The 14368-nt window shown below is 35.4% G+C and overlaps 1 protein-coding gene across 1 annotated transcript in view; it reads left to right on the top strand.

The window, feature by feature from the left end:
* Positions 1–14368, top strand: part of LOC149790139 (protein PTHB1-like) — an 82159-nt gene that overhangs the window by 45407 nt on the left and 22384 nt on the right. The window contains exons 17-20 of the mRNA XM_089972119.1: positions 5574–5669; positions 8002–8174; positions 12880–13215; positions 13989–14190. Of these exons, the coding sequence (XP_089828245.1) occupies positions 5574–5669; positions 8002–8174; positions 12880–13215; positions 13989–14190 (807 nt within the window). The remainder of the gene's footprint in view (positions 1–5573; positions 5670–8001; positions 8175–12879; positions 13216–13988; positions 14191–14368) is intronic.

The raw sequence follows: 14368 nt of genomic DNA, 5'->3' as shown, positions 1-14368 counted from the left end.
TAGGTGTGTGGACAGTATCCAGCATGCTTTTCCAGTGAGGCCCAACCTGTAGCAGTTAATCAAGGTATTGACTGATGCATGACTTATTAATGATAATAATTTTTATCTTTGATGTCTATAACGGTAGGTAGGCAATTGAGTAGGTATGTTTGTAGGTAGGTAGGTGAGTGGTTGGGTAGGTAGGTTTGTGATTCACAATATGTCCACACAATACTGGCTATATATTACAGTTTAAGAGTTCAGATTTCAAACAGTATACAGTGATTAAAAGTTTATATTTAATGATAAGCTCTCATCAAATGTGTTTGTTAGAATAGATCACTTTAGCTTGAATTTATTTTCTGTGCAGTAATATCTGTAATGCCTTCTGGAAACTAATGATGGTAGAGGTGACCTATATAATTGTTGATTACACTCTGACTATACCTTTCAAGTAGCATCTTTACCTTTAATATGTAGGACTGCATGTTTCCATTTATTTTTGAGAGATTTATCTTCCTTCAGTTTTGGGGCAAGTTTTTGTCTTTACATTTCTAAACCTTTACCTTTAATGGCGCTGGTCCATCCATCTATCCATGCAAACATACATAGATACATAAACATATACATACAGTACAATACATGCATACAATACATACATGTGTGAGTGCATGCATACATACGTACATACATACATACATAATGCTTGCATACATACATGCACACAGAGTTTGTGCGGGCTTTAAAAAAATCAGCAACCTCAATATTTTGTCACCAATTTTCAAAAAATGTTAGCATTTTCATAATACAGTTCTGTCCATTTATCTCAACATCCTCATAACCAAGGTAATATTGTAGACATATTAAGCAGATGTTTAGATAATGGGGGGGGGGCTAAAAATAAATTGAAATTAAGCAGTCAGGTGACACTTTTTAAGAAGTTGCATGTTGTCAGTGACAAGGATTTACATAGAGAAATAAAAGCAATGGAAATGTTAATTCAATGAAGACAATTAGTCTGAAATACACTTGTATGTTGACAACTTACATTTGTGTAGTACACTCCACAGTGTGTTAAATAATGTACATGCATATGGAAATTCCATGAATTCGAGTATAAGATTATATGTTAGAAAATTCATGTATCAGTAAAATCCAGTTAGAAAACACAAATAATGTATATATAAAAAATAGTCCTCTTGTGATCTATATCCCATTGTCAATAAACATGTTTCACGAAACAATTCACTCACATATTCATTATCCTAGTAGCATGTGACTGTATAGTTGTTTATATGCTACATGTACATGTACTTAAATTGGCCTAGATTTTTGTCACCCAGAGACAACTACCATAATGCCGAGGCTACCAAAGGGATGAGGCTATTCATAGGGAAATGAAAACATGAGAAGAAATGAAAACATTTAGATCATAAGCATTAACTGTTTTGTTGCAAACAGGAAACTATCATGGCACAATAAATATGTTCCAGTCACTATTAAAAATGAAACAATGCATTTATTTAAGCTTGTTGATGACTTCCTTTGATCAAAGGTCTTCGGCTTGCTCTGATGGTGCATGTGTTATTGAAGGCTCCGCTAAAGGCCCACTTTAAAGGACCAAACAAAGGCCCATTGTTATTAATGCAGCAACATCAAATAGTTGTTTAATATTGAGACAGAATTATTTTTGTTCATTTGCTTCGTAAATGTACAGAATGATCAGTGCTTTAAAGTAATCAGTTTTCTTTGAAGTTTCAGAAAAACTATTGTTTCTGGTACATTTTTGATAAAGATAAAAATGTTGCCCTGGTTTGGTCGATTGTAGTTGATCATAGGTGTTCGATTGTAGCTAGTCAGGTAGCATGACTATTTTGGTTATTTTACAGCATACAGTAGTACTAAGGCCAGATATCATCATAAGCGGATTATGATATAACGGTGCCATGTTAGGGTGGTTTGTCAATATGAACAAAGAATTTGTTTATGTAACAATGGATTCCAGTGCAATTTTATATCCAAGTTTGTGGCTTCCTCTCATGGTGCCTTTCAATTTCTCCACTCCAAACCCAAGACTTTATACAATTTTAGCAGCCAAAAATGTTGTTGACCCAAAAAATTGCCAAATGGTTTATTTTGCAATTTGTGACTTTGGTGAAGCCCAGCACAATCACTGACAAACACAGATACATACAAACATACGTATAGACACACACACACACACATATATGTGGTCAACCTATTGATACTACTAACATCATTTTAATATAAAGAAACATTAGAATTGTGTTGTATATAAATTTTATCCTTTGTAAAGTATTAAAATACGTTGTTACCTTTGAATGTGCAATACACATTTCAGTAGGGAAACAGCTTGTCCAACCAATTAATCCAAATATTAAGTGAAGAATTAAAATCACTGAGTTACAAACTTAAGATATAACAAAAATAATATCTGTTCCTGCACCTTCATCCAAAATATTGAGTACACTGAATACTTTCTTCATAGTATTGGTCATCTGTAAACATAATATGAAGTAAATCGGCAATAATTACTCCTTATTTGATGTCTAGTACTCTGTCCTCATCTGCCACTATCAGTGTCCCAGCTAAAGATGATCCTTTGATGTACTCTTATAAAGACCACTTTTACTAATGGACATCTGGGGGTCTTTCACTTCAGTCATTGTAAATATCAGCACAGTTAAAATGTTCAATCAATCACTACATTTTTCCAACACATAAGCTGCTTGAAGTAGGATGGCAAGTCTTTGAAGTTGCCACCCAGTTAATGCATCATGTTTAACACTACATGTGTGCCTGTGACGTTAGTAATTTATAAATTGATAAAATCTTTGTAAAAGTGTGATCAACTGTGACTGCTGCTGCATTTTTCTGTAAGCATGGCTCTGAAACAGACAGGAATTGTTAAGCATATGTCTTATACTGCATCTTTTCAGTTTTCTGCTCTTAGAAAAGGGCAGGTGGCATTAATTACAATGGAGGCTTTAATTATGAAATATATGATATGTAAAAATTATATCCTGTAAATCTGTAATAATTATATATTATTTGATATCTGATAATCTGTCCTTGCCTGCTACTCTCTGTGTCCCAGACTGATGTAATCTGTACACATAATATTCTTTAAATCTGCAGTAATTATATATTATTTGATTTCTTGTAATCTGTCCTTGCCTGATGCTCTCTGTCTTAGACTGAAATTACCTGTATAAATTACATCCAGTAAACCTGCAATAATGTCATGTTTGATTTTTTTGTAATCTGTCCTCACATACCACTCTATGTCCCAAACTAACAGAAAAGTGTGGTACAAAACGTCATGTGTACATTATATGATTCCTACAGTTGGGCAGCAACAGTTGTTAGCCAAGAGGGCCGTTTCAGTGACAAGTGATATATAATGTTCTTCACTCAATGATAAATTAAATTTTGAGTTCATTGCTCCATGAAAAATACAGTGCTTTTGGCCATATGGTGTGAAACTCTTTGCATTAAAATATTACGTGCAATTTATTAAGTCTTTTTGGCAAGTGTTTTGTCATCATTATAAGAGCTTTATTGTCTCCACACCAATGAAGTTAGAAGAGGATTTAGTGCTTTGCCCATTTGTTTGTGTATGTTTTTATTAATTCATTTTTGTTTATTGCATCCTCGGTATTTTGGATTCTCTACCACTAATAATTAGGAAATTTTTTATGCGGGTATGTATTAAGAAGGGTAATTTTCAATACCAAAATTAAGCCACTATGATCTAATTTGCATGCATGAGCAAATTAATATTTTCAACTTGTTTGTTCATTTCACACTCAATATCTTGAATCCTGTTTCACTCGTGAAAAATAGCATGTTGACACATCCTGATAAATGTAACTCAACCATACCAAAATTAGGTCATTGTGACCCAGTTTGCATGCTTGGGCTACTTTTGTTTCTCAGCTGTGCATTTGTTTTACCCACAATAGCTGAGACCCCTACTCATGAAAATTAATACGTGGATACATCTTCATGAAAATATCTCAACCATACCACAGGTAGATTTTTAGTTTGAGTGACTTGTAAATTCTCAGCTGTTCATTTGTTACACTGTCAACACCTAGACCCTATTTCACCTACTCTGATGAATATTGGTGAAAGTAACTCAATTGTACCAAATGTAGGTCATTTGTGACCCACTTTTCATACTTGAGTGACTTTGTTATTCATTATGCCCTTAATGTCTTTCACCTACACTTGCAAAATATTACCATAGTATTGCATTTCAATGAAAGTAAATCATCCATTCCAAAATAGGACATTGTGACCTAATTTGCACACTAGAGTGACTTTTGAATTTTCAGCTATGTGTTTATTACACTTTTTCATTCTTGTATAACCTTTTAATTTTGAGTAATCTTTTTTTTTTATACCCTCAGTGTCATAAAACATGTTTCAGCTACAATTAAGAAATGATAATATGAATGCATTAGAGCCCAAACATTGGAATACTGTTTCAGTTGACCCAACTTTAGCTCTTCAGTGACTTGTTACTTTCAGCTTTATGTTGGTTTTTACTCATTATTCGTGACACTTTTGAAAATGTGAATGTGGATGAATCACAGGAAACTTATCTATACCAAAAATAAATCACTGTGACAAACTTTTTGCATTGTAAAGACTTTTGTACAAACAGTTATCCATTCATTACAACCAGAAGATCTTGAACCCTTTTTCAGCTATACATGAAATTTGGTATGCTGATACATTTTAAGGAAAGGAACTCGATAATAAAAAAACATCATTTGGCCTCATGGTTAGAGCGTCCGCCTCGGATGCGGGAGGTCGTGGGTTTGATCCACAGGTGAGTCATACCAAAGACTTATAAAAATGGTACCTGCAACTGCCTCGCTTGGTGCTCAGCATTAAGAGGTTAGTGTTAGGACAGGTCAGCCTGGTGTCAGGATAATGTGACTGGGTGGGACATCATGCTACATTAAAAATCCAAATCACACACACACACACATATCATTTTGATCTGATTTTCATGCTTGAGAGACTTTTGTCTTGGTACCAATTTAACCTACACATGAAATTTTCTATGTTGATTCATCTCACAGACAGTATCAAAGCCATGCGAAAACTTGGTCATGATGACCTGATTTTTGCACTTGAGTATCATATATTCAGCTATCTGTTCATTACAGTCTATGCATCATTCCCATGTATTTACACGAATTGCTCCCTCAATATCTTAGTACTTCACCTTAAAATTTGACAAGTGGATGCATCTTACAGAGGGTAACTCAGTCCTACAAGACTCAGATCAGTGTGACCTTTCTTGACACAAGTAACTTTTATGTTTTCCATTTGTTACACTCTGATCCTGTTTAACCTACACGAGTGAAAAACGATATTGAATGCATCTCAAGAGAGTTTTAACCATGACTGTGACCTAATTTTCAGGTTTGAATGATTTGCATTTTTCGTCCATATAAGAATTCTGTTGTTGGCTTCTCCAAATGTTTACCTGTTGATGAAGGGATAATTGTCCATGAGTAAACACCTTGTTGCATAATTATTATTTTCATTTCCAGATCTGTTGGGTGAAAATGCAGGTGGACAGGGCTTAGCTCTCGGATTCCAATATTATGGGGGACCAGTTGTGACAGTATTAGCTTCAAAAACTTCACGTAAGATAATTTCACTCCTGGGTGGAGAGAGAGAGTGGGAGTCATTCCACCAAATTATTTTAAATTTTAACAATACTTAATGTTATTAAAAGCCAGTTTCCATTTTGCAGTAGAGTTATGCATCATAAACTTTTATATAACATACTTTAATACTTTATAACTACTTTGATTGCTTCTATTTCTTAGAGTAAAATATGACTTTTCACTGTTCATTTGCATACCCATATAAAAGAGAAAGAATTGGAAGAAGAAAATTCTCAATAAGTATTGTCAGGCAGATTTAATGACTGTTGTTATTCTTGAGAAAGGTGGCAGTTTTTTTCAGCACACTCCTACTGTTTAGCACAAGGAAGTAAGGCTGTAAGTAACATTTTAATGAGTTTGCCATTCAAAAATGCTAAGTATTGTTAAAGTAATATGATCCTGATGTAGTGGTTTGTGTGACTGACTGCAACATAAACCAGGTTCGAATACAATATCTTCACTTTGGCATTCTTTCCTGACACAGATTAGTAATAATCATCCAGTTGACCAAAATTGTGATGATATAATCTGACCGACTTTACTCCGACATAACCAGTTTTACCTCCCAATGCAAGGCATGGTGAAATAGCAGTATTTGTCTTGCACAATAAGTTCCTTTTCTTTGGAAGCCTGCAAGTGTCACTATCAGTAATGCTTTGTATCAGTGTTTTCAACAGGACATAGGATTGTGCAGATCCCATTAAAATGTAATGAATCCCACTTGAAATGAGTGAGTAATGTGAAAAAGGTTGCTGTGATTATAATGAAACTTGTACAGCTCTCCCCTGTAGTAATGCACTTCGCTAAAACGTGATTCCAGATATAACTTGGTGATGCAATGGACCCCATCATCAAAATTTAAAAATTTAATTTAAAAAAAAAATACAAAAGTAATTTTCAACATCTGATTTAAAAAATTGACATCTAAACTGCTGGACATTACCAGAACATGTTTTTACAGTCACAGTATAAGTCTGATTAGCTTCTATTGTGTTCAGTCAACGTGAGATGCAGCATTTCAAACAGGCTATAGCAAACAAGAAATAACCAACGTAGCTGATAAGCCATAATTGTCATTGGTCCATATCAACTGTTGTAATTGGCAAAAGTAAACAACTGTAAAATTACTTTAGCACTAAAGCCACTCCAGCAGACCAGTGACTTAATCTCAGCAAACATGGCTCACCAGTTATACAGAAGACTAGCTTAAGGTTAGTCATTGTTTATCGTCACCTAAATAACAGAATGATTAGTGGCAGCATATCTTTTGTACTTAACAACGCTTTCCGTAATCTGTTGCAGTGCAGCCCTGCAGCAGTAACTAATAGCTGCTCGTTTGCATAATATGGCTACAAACAAGGTCCATTAAAACAGTTCAGTCACAATTTCATGTGAAATTGGTTAGATTTACAAGTGAGTTCAATATTATCAGTATTTACAAATGCTGTAAGGCATTTAATCTCTCAGTGGAAATGTTCAGGAAAAGGAAAGCTTGTTCTATGAAAGATAAGATGAATGGTTTAAAAAGACTTAAATCTGGCAAAATGCATAAGTAAAGATGCAGATGAGTTGGGTGTGCCTGAATCTAGTTTGTGTTGTTTTAATAAGGGGATGAGGAAAAAATTAACAATATGAAAGCTAGATTAGCAAACAACACAGACCTGGACAGTGCTCTGTACACATGTTTGTTCAGGAACAGACACAGGTGGTGCCCATTTCAGGTACAATACCGACGTCACAGGCGGAGTAATTTTACAAAAAGTTAAATGGACAAGATTTGGGATTTAAAGCCAGCACCATTTGACTAGATCGCTTTCAATCTCATCACACAATAAGCTGTTACAAAACATGGGGGGGCCCTGAGTGGTCTAAAGTACTCTTCGTTATGGATCACTGCCATCTCACCTCTGTCTACATAGGTTCGAGTCTAGGATTCGGCCAATGTGGGTAGGTGAGAAAGCTTGCCAGTAGCTTCTCGTGGGTCAGTGGTTCTTCCCGGGGTTTTCCCAGGTTCTTCCTCCACCATTAATACTGGCCGCCATGCATAGCCTTTCGTGTGCTGAAGAATGGTGTTAAACCCAACAACAACAACAACAAAACGGGAGAAATTCAGTCATCTGACAGTGCTGCTGCAGAGGCTTATCCTGAACATGTGCATGTAAAAGCTAATGGTTCCAATAAAATGTGAAGATCCCAAAATGCTAAATTTAAAGAATTGCAACAAAAAGAAAATGTAATTATAAGCAGTTCAATTTTTGATGTCATTATATTGTAATAACTGTTAAGGGAATGCTGATTCTTTATACAGAGAGGTATCGACTCCAGTGTGACCAGTGGGAAGGAATGTGGCTGGTGACTCGTGAAATGGTTAGCCGACTAAACAGCCAGTATAATCGTAGCAAATCAAGGGAATTCTCCATCTACTTCACAGGTCAACTTCCTCTGCAGGAGTACTTTGAACTTATAGATGCTCATTTTGAGGTCAGTCAGTCACAAATTTTTGTTTTTAATATATAGCTCATTTTGAGGTCAGTCAGTCACAAGAGATTTTTTATATTTAGCTCATTTTGAGGTCAATCAGTCACGAGAAATTGTTTATATTTAGCTCATTTTGAGGTCAGTCAGTCACAAGAATTTTTTATATTTAGCTCATTTTGAGGTCAGTCAGTTACAAGAAATTTTTTGTATTTTTTACATTACGTTTTACATATAATTCCTTATGAGGTCTGTCTGAATAATTTTCTACACATAACTCCTTATGAGGTCTGTCAGAATAATTTTTTACATATAACTCCTTGTAGGTCTGTCAGAATAATCTTTTACATATTAACTCCTTATGAGGTCTGTCAGAATAATTTTCTTACATGTAACTCCTTATGAGGTCTGTCAGAATAATTTTTTACATATTAACTCCTTATGAGGTCTGTCAGAATAATTTTCTTACATGTAACTCCTTATGAGGTCTGTCAGAATAATTTTTTACATATAACTCCTTATGAGGTCTGTCAGAATAATTTTCTTACATGTAACTCCTTATGAGGTCTGTCAGAATAATTTTCTTACATGTAACTCCTTATGAGGTCTGTCAGAATAATTTTCTTACATGTAACTCATTATGAGGTCTGTCAGAATAATGTTTTACATATAACCCCTTGTGAGGTCTGTTAGAATAATTTTTTACATTTAGCTCAATTTGAGATCAGTCGGTCACAGTTTTTTTAATGCTTAGTTCCAAATGAAGTCAGTCAGCCTCAAGAATTTCATTTTGAGTAATCAAGTCACAAGAATTTTGTTATACATTTAGCTGATTTTGAGGTCATTTAGTAACAATAATTTTTTACATTTAGCTTGGTTCTGGTTTGAACTTTAAGCCATCCACAGGTGATACTGTATAGCTTTGCAGACTGAAACACACCATTATTATTTAAGCGTTATATATGCCCAGTTGTTTTCAAAATAGGTTTAAATGTGTGTGGCCATGAACATATGGTGCATGTATGTAAAGGTCGTTTGGAAGCAGTTCTCTGATAAACAGACCATAGCGTATTGTATAAGGTTAATGTAATACTAGTATTTTTTTTACAATAATTATGCAAATGAGTTACTATGTTTGCAATAATTACATACCTGAATAACATCATATTTATAATTTATTCACAGATTAATGTCTTGGAAAAGATAGAGTTTGCAGAATCAAACCTTTTTGTTTTATTGTGTGTTGAAAAGAACATGGATGATAGCATCCATGTTGAACTAAAAGGATGCTCTAGTTGCAAAGCATGTGGTCTGATGTGTTATTGGTCTTCTCACCTTGCTAGACAATCCTTGCAGTTAGAAATTGCATTCTGAAATAGCCTGACATTTTTGTGCCAGAAACTGTGGAAAATCTTTATACACCCTAATTGCTTTGCAGAATGGATTTACTATCATTACAGATATGATCTCTCATGGCAGTCTTGTATTAGAAAATACTCAAATTTAAGGTTTGTACAGTTTGTTTCCAAACTAAAATATTGGGTTTTCAATAATAATAAAAAATAAAATAAAAAATGTTACTATTGGCTCATCTTGTGCACATTAGAGGCTGCACTTGACTGTAAGTTCGGCTAATGTGGGTATGTGAGAAAGCTTGCCAGTAGCTTCTCAAGGGTCGGTGGTTCTTTCCGGGGATTTCTCGGGTTCTTCCTCCACCATTAATACTGGCTGCCATGTATAGCCTATCTTGTGCAGAAAAATGGCATTAAACCCTACAACAACAACAACAACAACTTGACTGTAAGGATGTGCAAATGATACAGTGCTATAACTGTAAGGATGTGTAAATGATACAGTGCTATAACTGTAAGGATGTGTAAATGATACAGTGCTGTAACTGTTAGGATGTATAAATGATACAGTGCTATAACTGTAAGGATGTGTAAATGATACAGTGCTATAACTGTAAGGTGTAAATGATACAGTGCTATAACTGTAAGGATGTGTAAATGATACAGTGCTATAACTGTAAGAATGTGTAAATGATACAGTGCTATAACTGTAAGAATGTGTAAATGATACAGTGCTATAACTGTAAGGATGTGTAAATGATACAGTGCTATAACTGTAAGGATGTGTAAATGATACAGTGCTATAACTGTAAGGATGTGTAACTGATACAGTGCTATAACTGTAAGGTGTAAATGATACAGTGCTATAACTGTAAGGATGTGTAAATGATACAGAGCTATAACTGTAAGGATGTGTAAATGATAAAGTGCTATAACTGTAAGAATGTGGAAATGATACAGTGCTATAACTGTAAGGATGTGTAAATGATACAGTGCTATAACTGTAAGGATGTGTAAATGATACAGTGCTATAACTGTAAGGATGTGTAAATGATAAAGTGCTATAACTGTAAGAATGTGGAAATGATACAGTGCTATAACTGTAAGGATGTGTAAATGATACAGTGCTATAACTGTAAGGATGTGTAAATGATAAAGTGCTATAACTGTAAGAATGTGGAAATGATACAGTGCTATAACTGTAAGGATGTGTAAATGATACAGTGCTATAACTGCAAGCAGAAATCTCCTGATTTGTGAGAATTTTATTGATACTAAAATATAAATCATAGCAAGACTTTTCCATTTAAAGTCAGATGAACCTTAGAAGGCTTTTGTTTTTAAAAAATCATTTCTGTAAACACATTAATGACAAATCATACAAAATTTGGTTTGACTACACATTAAACCATTTACCAGTATAGGCATCATTTGGTTATGTAGGGCAGGGATGTGTATGAATAGCAATAATTGGGTTCTTATTAGTGAGCAGTATTTTGTCCTGTATCAGTTTATGAACAATCTGTAACATCACAGATTAACCATCAAAATCTCCTAATTACCTAATAAATGGTGTGAGTAGAGAAGCATCTCTTTGAAAACGTGCATAAATAACTAACTATTTTATCAAGAAGTTAGATCTGATCACTATCAAGGGCTACCATTGTGTGATCAGAGACATGTTTTGCAGTCAAGGAAGGGAACATATAGACCAGAGAAGAAAAACCTCTCTGGCCTTCTGGCTTGACTTAAGACTGTGGCCCTCCTTTCCAAAATGATCTATGACATGGCTAAACAAGGCAGACAAAAAATCCACTCTCATAAGTCTCTCTGACCGACCTTTCTTACAGGACTTGCTTTTTTTGCAAGGTTATTTACAGCAAAAATAGAATTAGTGAGATTCACCCCATGTCTCTTAACTCACACTATCTGCAATTTTGCAACAATGGAGTGCTTTCTCTCAGGATGGCTGATGCTTACATAGCTAAAGACAGGTTCCCATTATGGCAACTCAATTCTTTGTCCTGGAAACATCTTTGAATCCATTGTGTTTGCAGGACTCTGTTAGGACATGGACATTGTACCTGTAGCATACTGAGCCCATCAGAAGAGGGGAATTTTGCTTGTTTTTACCTTTCTTGGCTCTTTTTTTTCCTGGATGTTTTGTGTTATTCATACATCCTACAAGGAACCAACCCAAGGCCAGATGAATTTTCTATGCATGTCATCTCATAAGGTTGTTGTTGTTGTTGTTGTTCTAGGGTTTAACGCCATTTTTCAGCACAAGATAAGCTATACATGACGGCCAGTATAACTGGTGGAGGAAGAACCCTGGAAAACCCAGGGAAGAACCACCTACCCACGAGAAGCTACTGGCAGGCGTTCCCATCTACCCATGCTAGCCGAGCCTTTGGACTCGAACCCAAGCAGACAGAGGTGAGATGGCAGTGATCCGGAACGGTGAGCGCTTTAGACCACTCGGCCACTCAGGGCCCCATCTCATAAGGTCACAACCAGCATACAATTCAGATGCATCCTTTCCCTGACTATCATCCTTCAAGCCCTGCAATGGAAGATAGAGACATCATTCTTCTGCATTTTCCTCAGAGGTGTTTCATCCCTGAGGGCTATAGCTCAACAGCTTGTGTTCCCAGATTTCTCAGCAGTTTTGTGATGATGCAGGTATTCTACTTTCACTGAATATGAGAAAGTGAATGTTTTTGTCAAGATCACATCGATTAATTGATCAGAACTAACCCTAGACATAGACAAAACTCTAAGCTGCATCACAGGTTAAGAGACAAGAGCTGGTTTTAGCACCAGCATATGGGACTGTAACTTATATCACCTTTTACTTGTTCTCCCGAAGCTTTATGATCCAGTAATGTAATTGAAGAAGCCAGTCTTTGGAATAAAATATTTCTTTGACAATACCTACCTGATCAATATACTAGCACACCATCCCACTGCATCGCATCTTCATCATTGGAAGAACATCTTCTCCAGTAGTAACTGCTGTTTGACAGGATTTGGCACCTGTACCGCTGTGCAAAGGGAGACCACTCTTGTCTGACTAGTGTCAGATTATTTAAGGGTTCTTATTACAGAATCAAGCCAGAAGATGTGGTTAATATTTTTAGCTTGAGATGGGTATATTTATGAGTGGATGTTTTCAAGGTGTACTATGATTGAAGAAGTATTGTCAAAGAAACAGTTTACTCCAACAATTTTTGTTGCCTCAGAAATTATTCAGTACACAAGTATTGCTATTTAAAGTGATTTGTTTTTTTATTCAGGTCATTACTTTGTTGCGAACGAATCTCTTAAAGACTAAAGAAATTACCTTTTCCATTTTCTAGCTTCGGATGAATGCAGAGAACTGCAAGGAAATGTTGGCACAGAGGGCGTCACAGTTCCGAGCAATACAGCGGAGACTACTGACCCGATTTAAGGACAAAACACCTGCTCCTCTCGCCAATTTGGACACCTTGCTCGAAGGGACATATCGTCAATTATTGCATCTAGCAGACACAATGGAGGAAAATAATGGAGCATTGCTTTTGGCTTCTCATAATCTGAGTGCAGGGACTTCACTGTTTGACTTGCTAATAAAATTGTGGTCAAACATGTCTGATGCAGAGTATGAAGTGCTGCAGAGAGTTATCTCCCCAGTGGTCTCAGACAATGTGGAGCAGGTATATAATTTGACCATGACTGGTTAGGGAAGTCAGAGGTTAGACAGAAGAGTTTCCTGTATACATTTGTATTTGCATATAGCTTTCTCCCCTTATTTTGACATACAGAATGCATTATAAAAAAACATAACTACATGCTAAGTTGGTGCTTGAATTCCCAAGTAGTCAGGTAATTTTACTGTCTTAGGCTATAAATAATAATGATAATAATATTATTATAAATAATAATGATAATAATATTATTATAAATAATATTAATAACAATATTATTATTATTATTATTAGCAACACCATGATTCTGCTCTTAAAACACCACCTGTGTTGACAAGCTGACCTCTTTAGAGATGGAACCATGGTAATAATAATAAAGACAGTGTCATTGACACCCATTGCACAAATAAATGTCTTCTTTAATTGAATGGAGAAAAAACCAACATCTGTTTGCCTCGTACGTGAAAAAAAGTTCTTTTAGACACAGGAAAATGTAAAATTTGTTCATCCTTCAGATGTGAATAGTATTAATCTGCATTTACTTGTAGAAAAAAATTAACTGCTAATAAAGGTAACTGGAATCAAGAAATAAATACATGATCAACTGTGGTGTCATTTACAGAATTGAGTGAGGTTTCTTTTTAGGGAGTTGGAGGGAAGTAGAATATATAATATATTTTCATATCATGGATATAATATCTCAGTCTTCCAAGGTTTGTTCAAAACTTTTAATAAAATCTTGATTATCCTAAATGACTCAAGACATTGTTTTTCCAACTCAGGGATGGGAAGAATCTGTGGACATAGCAGTGACTCATCTCCTAAGGACGACTCTTGCCAAATCAGTCAAGGACCAGACCCTTAATCCCCAGCCCCTCAAAATCCCTGAGGACACCAATAAGGTCAAGAAGCATATTGCTCTGCTCTGTGATAAACTTAGCAAAGGAGCCAGGCTTGTGGATGGATTGCCATCCAATTCTTCAGGTACATCTAGCCGAAATGCAAATTCACTTATTTTCATTGGTATTTATTTTCCTGTAGTTTTTGTTGATATATTTGTGGATAGAAGAATACCCTTTATTGGGTCTTTAAAGTTGTGGATAGGGCAATACCATTTATTGGGTCTTTAAAGCTGTGGATAGGACAATACCCTTTATTCGGT

This window comes from Sinohyriopsis cumingii, chromosome 10, assembly GCF_028554795.1.
Source record: "Sinohyriopsis cumingii isolate HCF-2022 chromosome 10, ASM2855479v2, whole genome shotgun sequence".
Classification (NCBI taxonomy): Eukaryota; Metazoa; Mollusca; class Bivalvia; order Unionida; family Unionidae; genus Sinohyriopsis; species Sinohyriopsis cumingii.
This window is presented reverse-complemented; position numbering and strand designations above follow the sequence as displayed.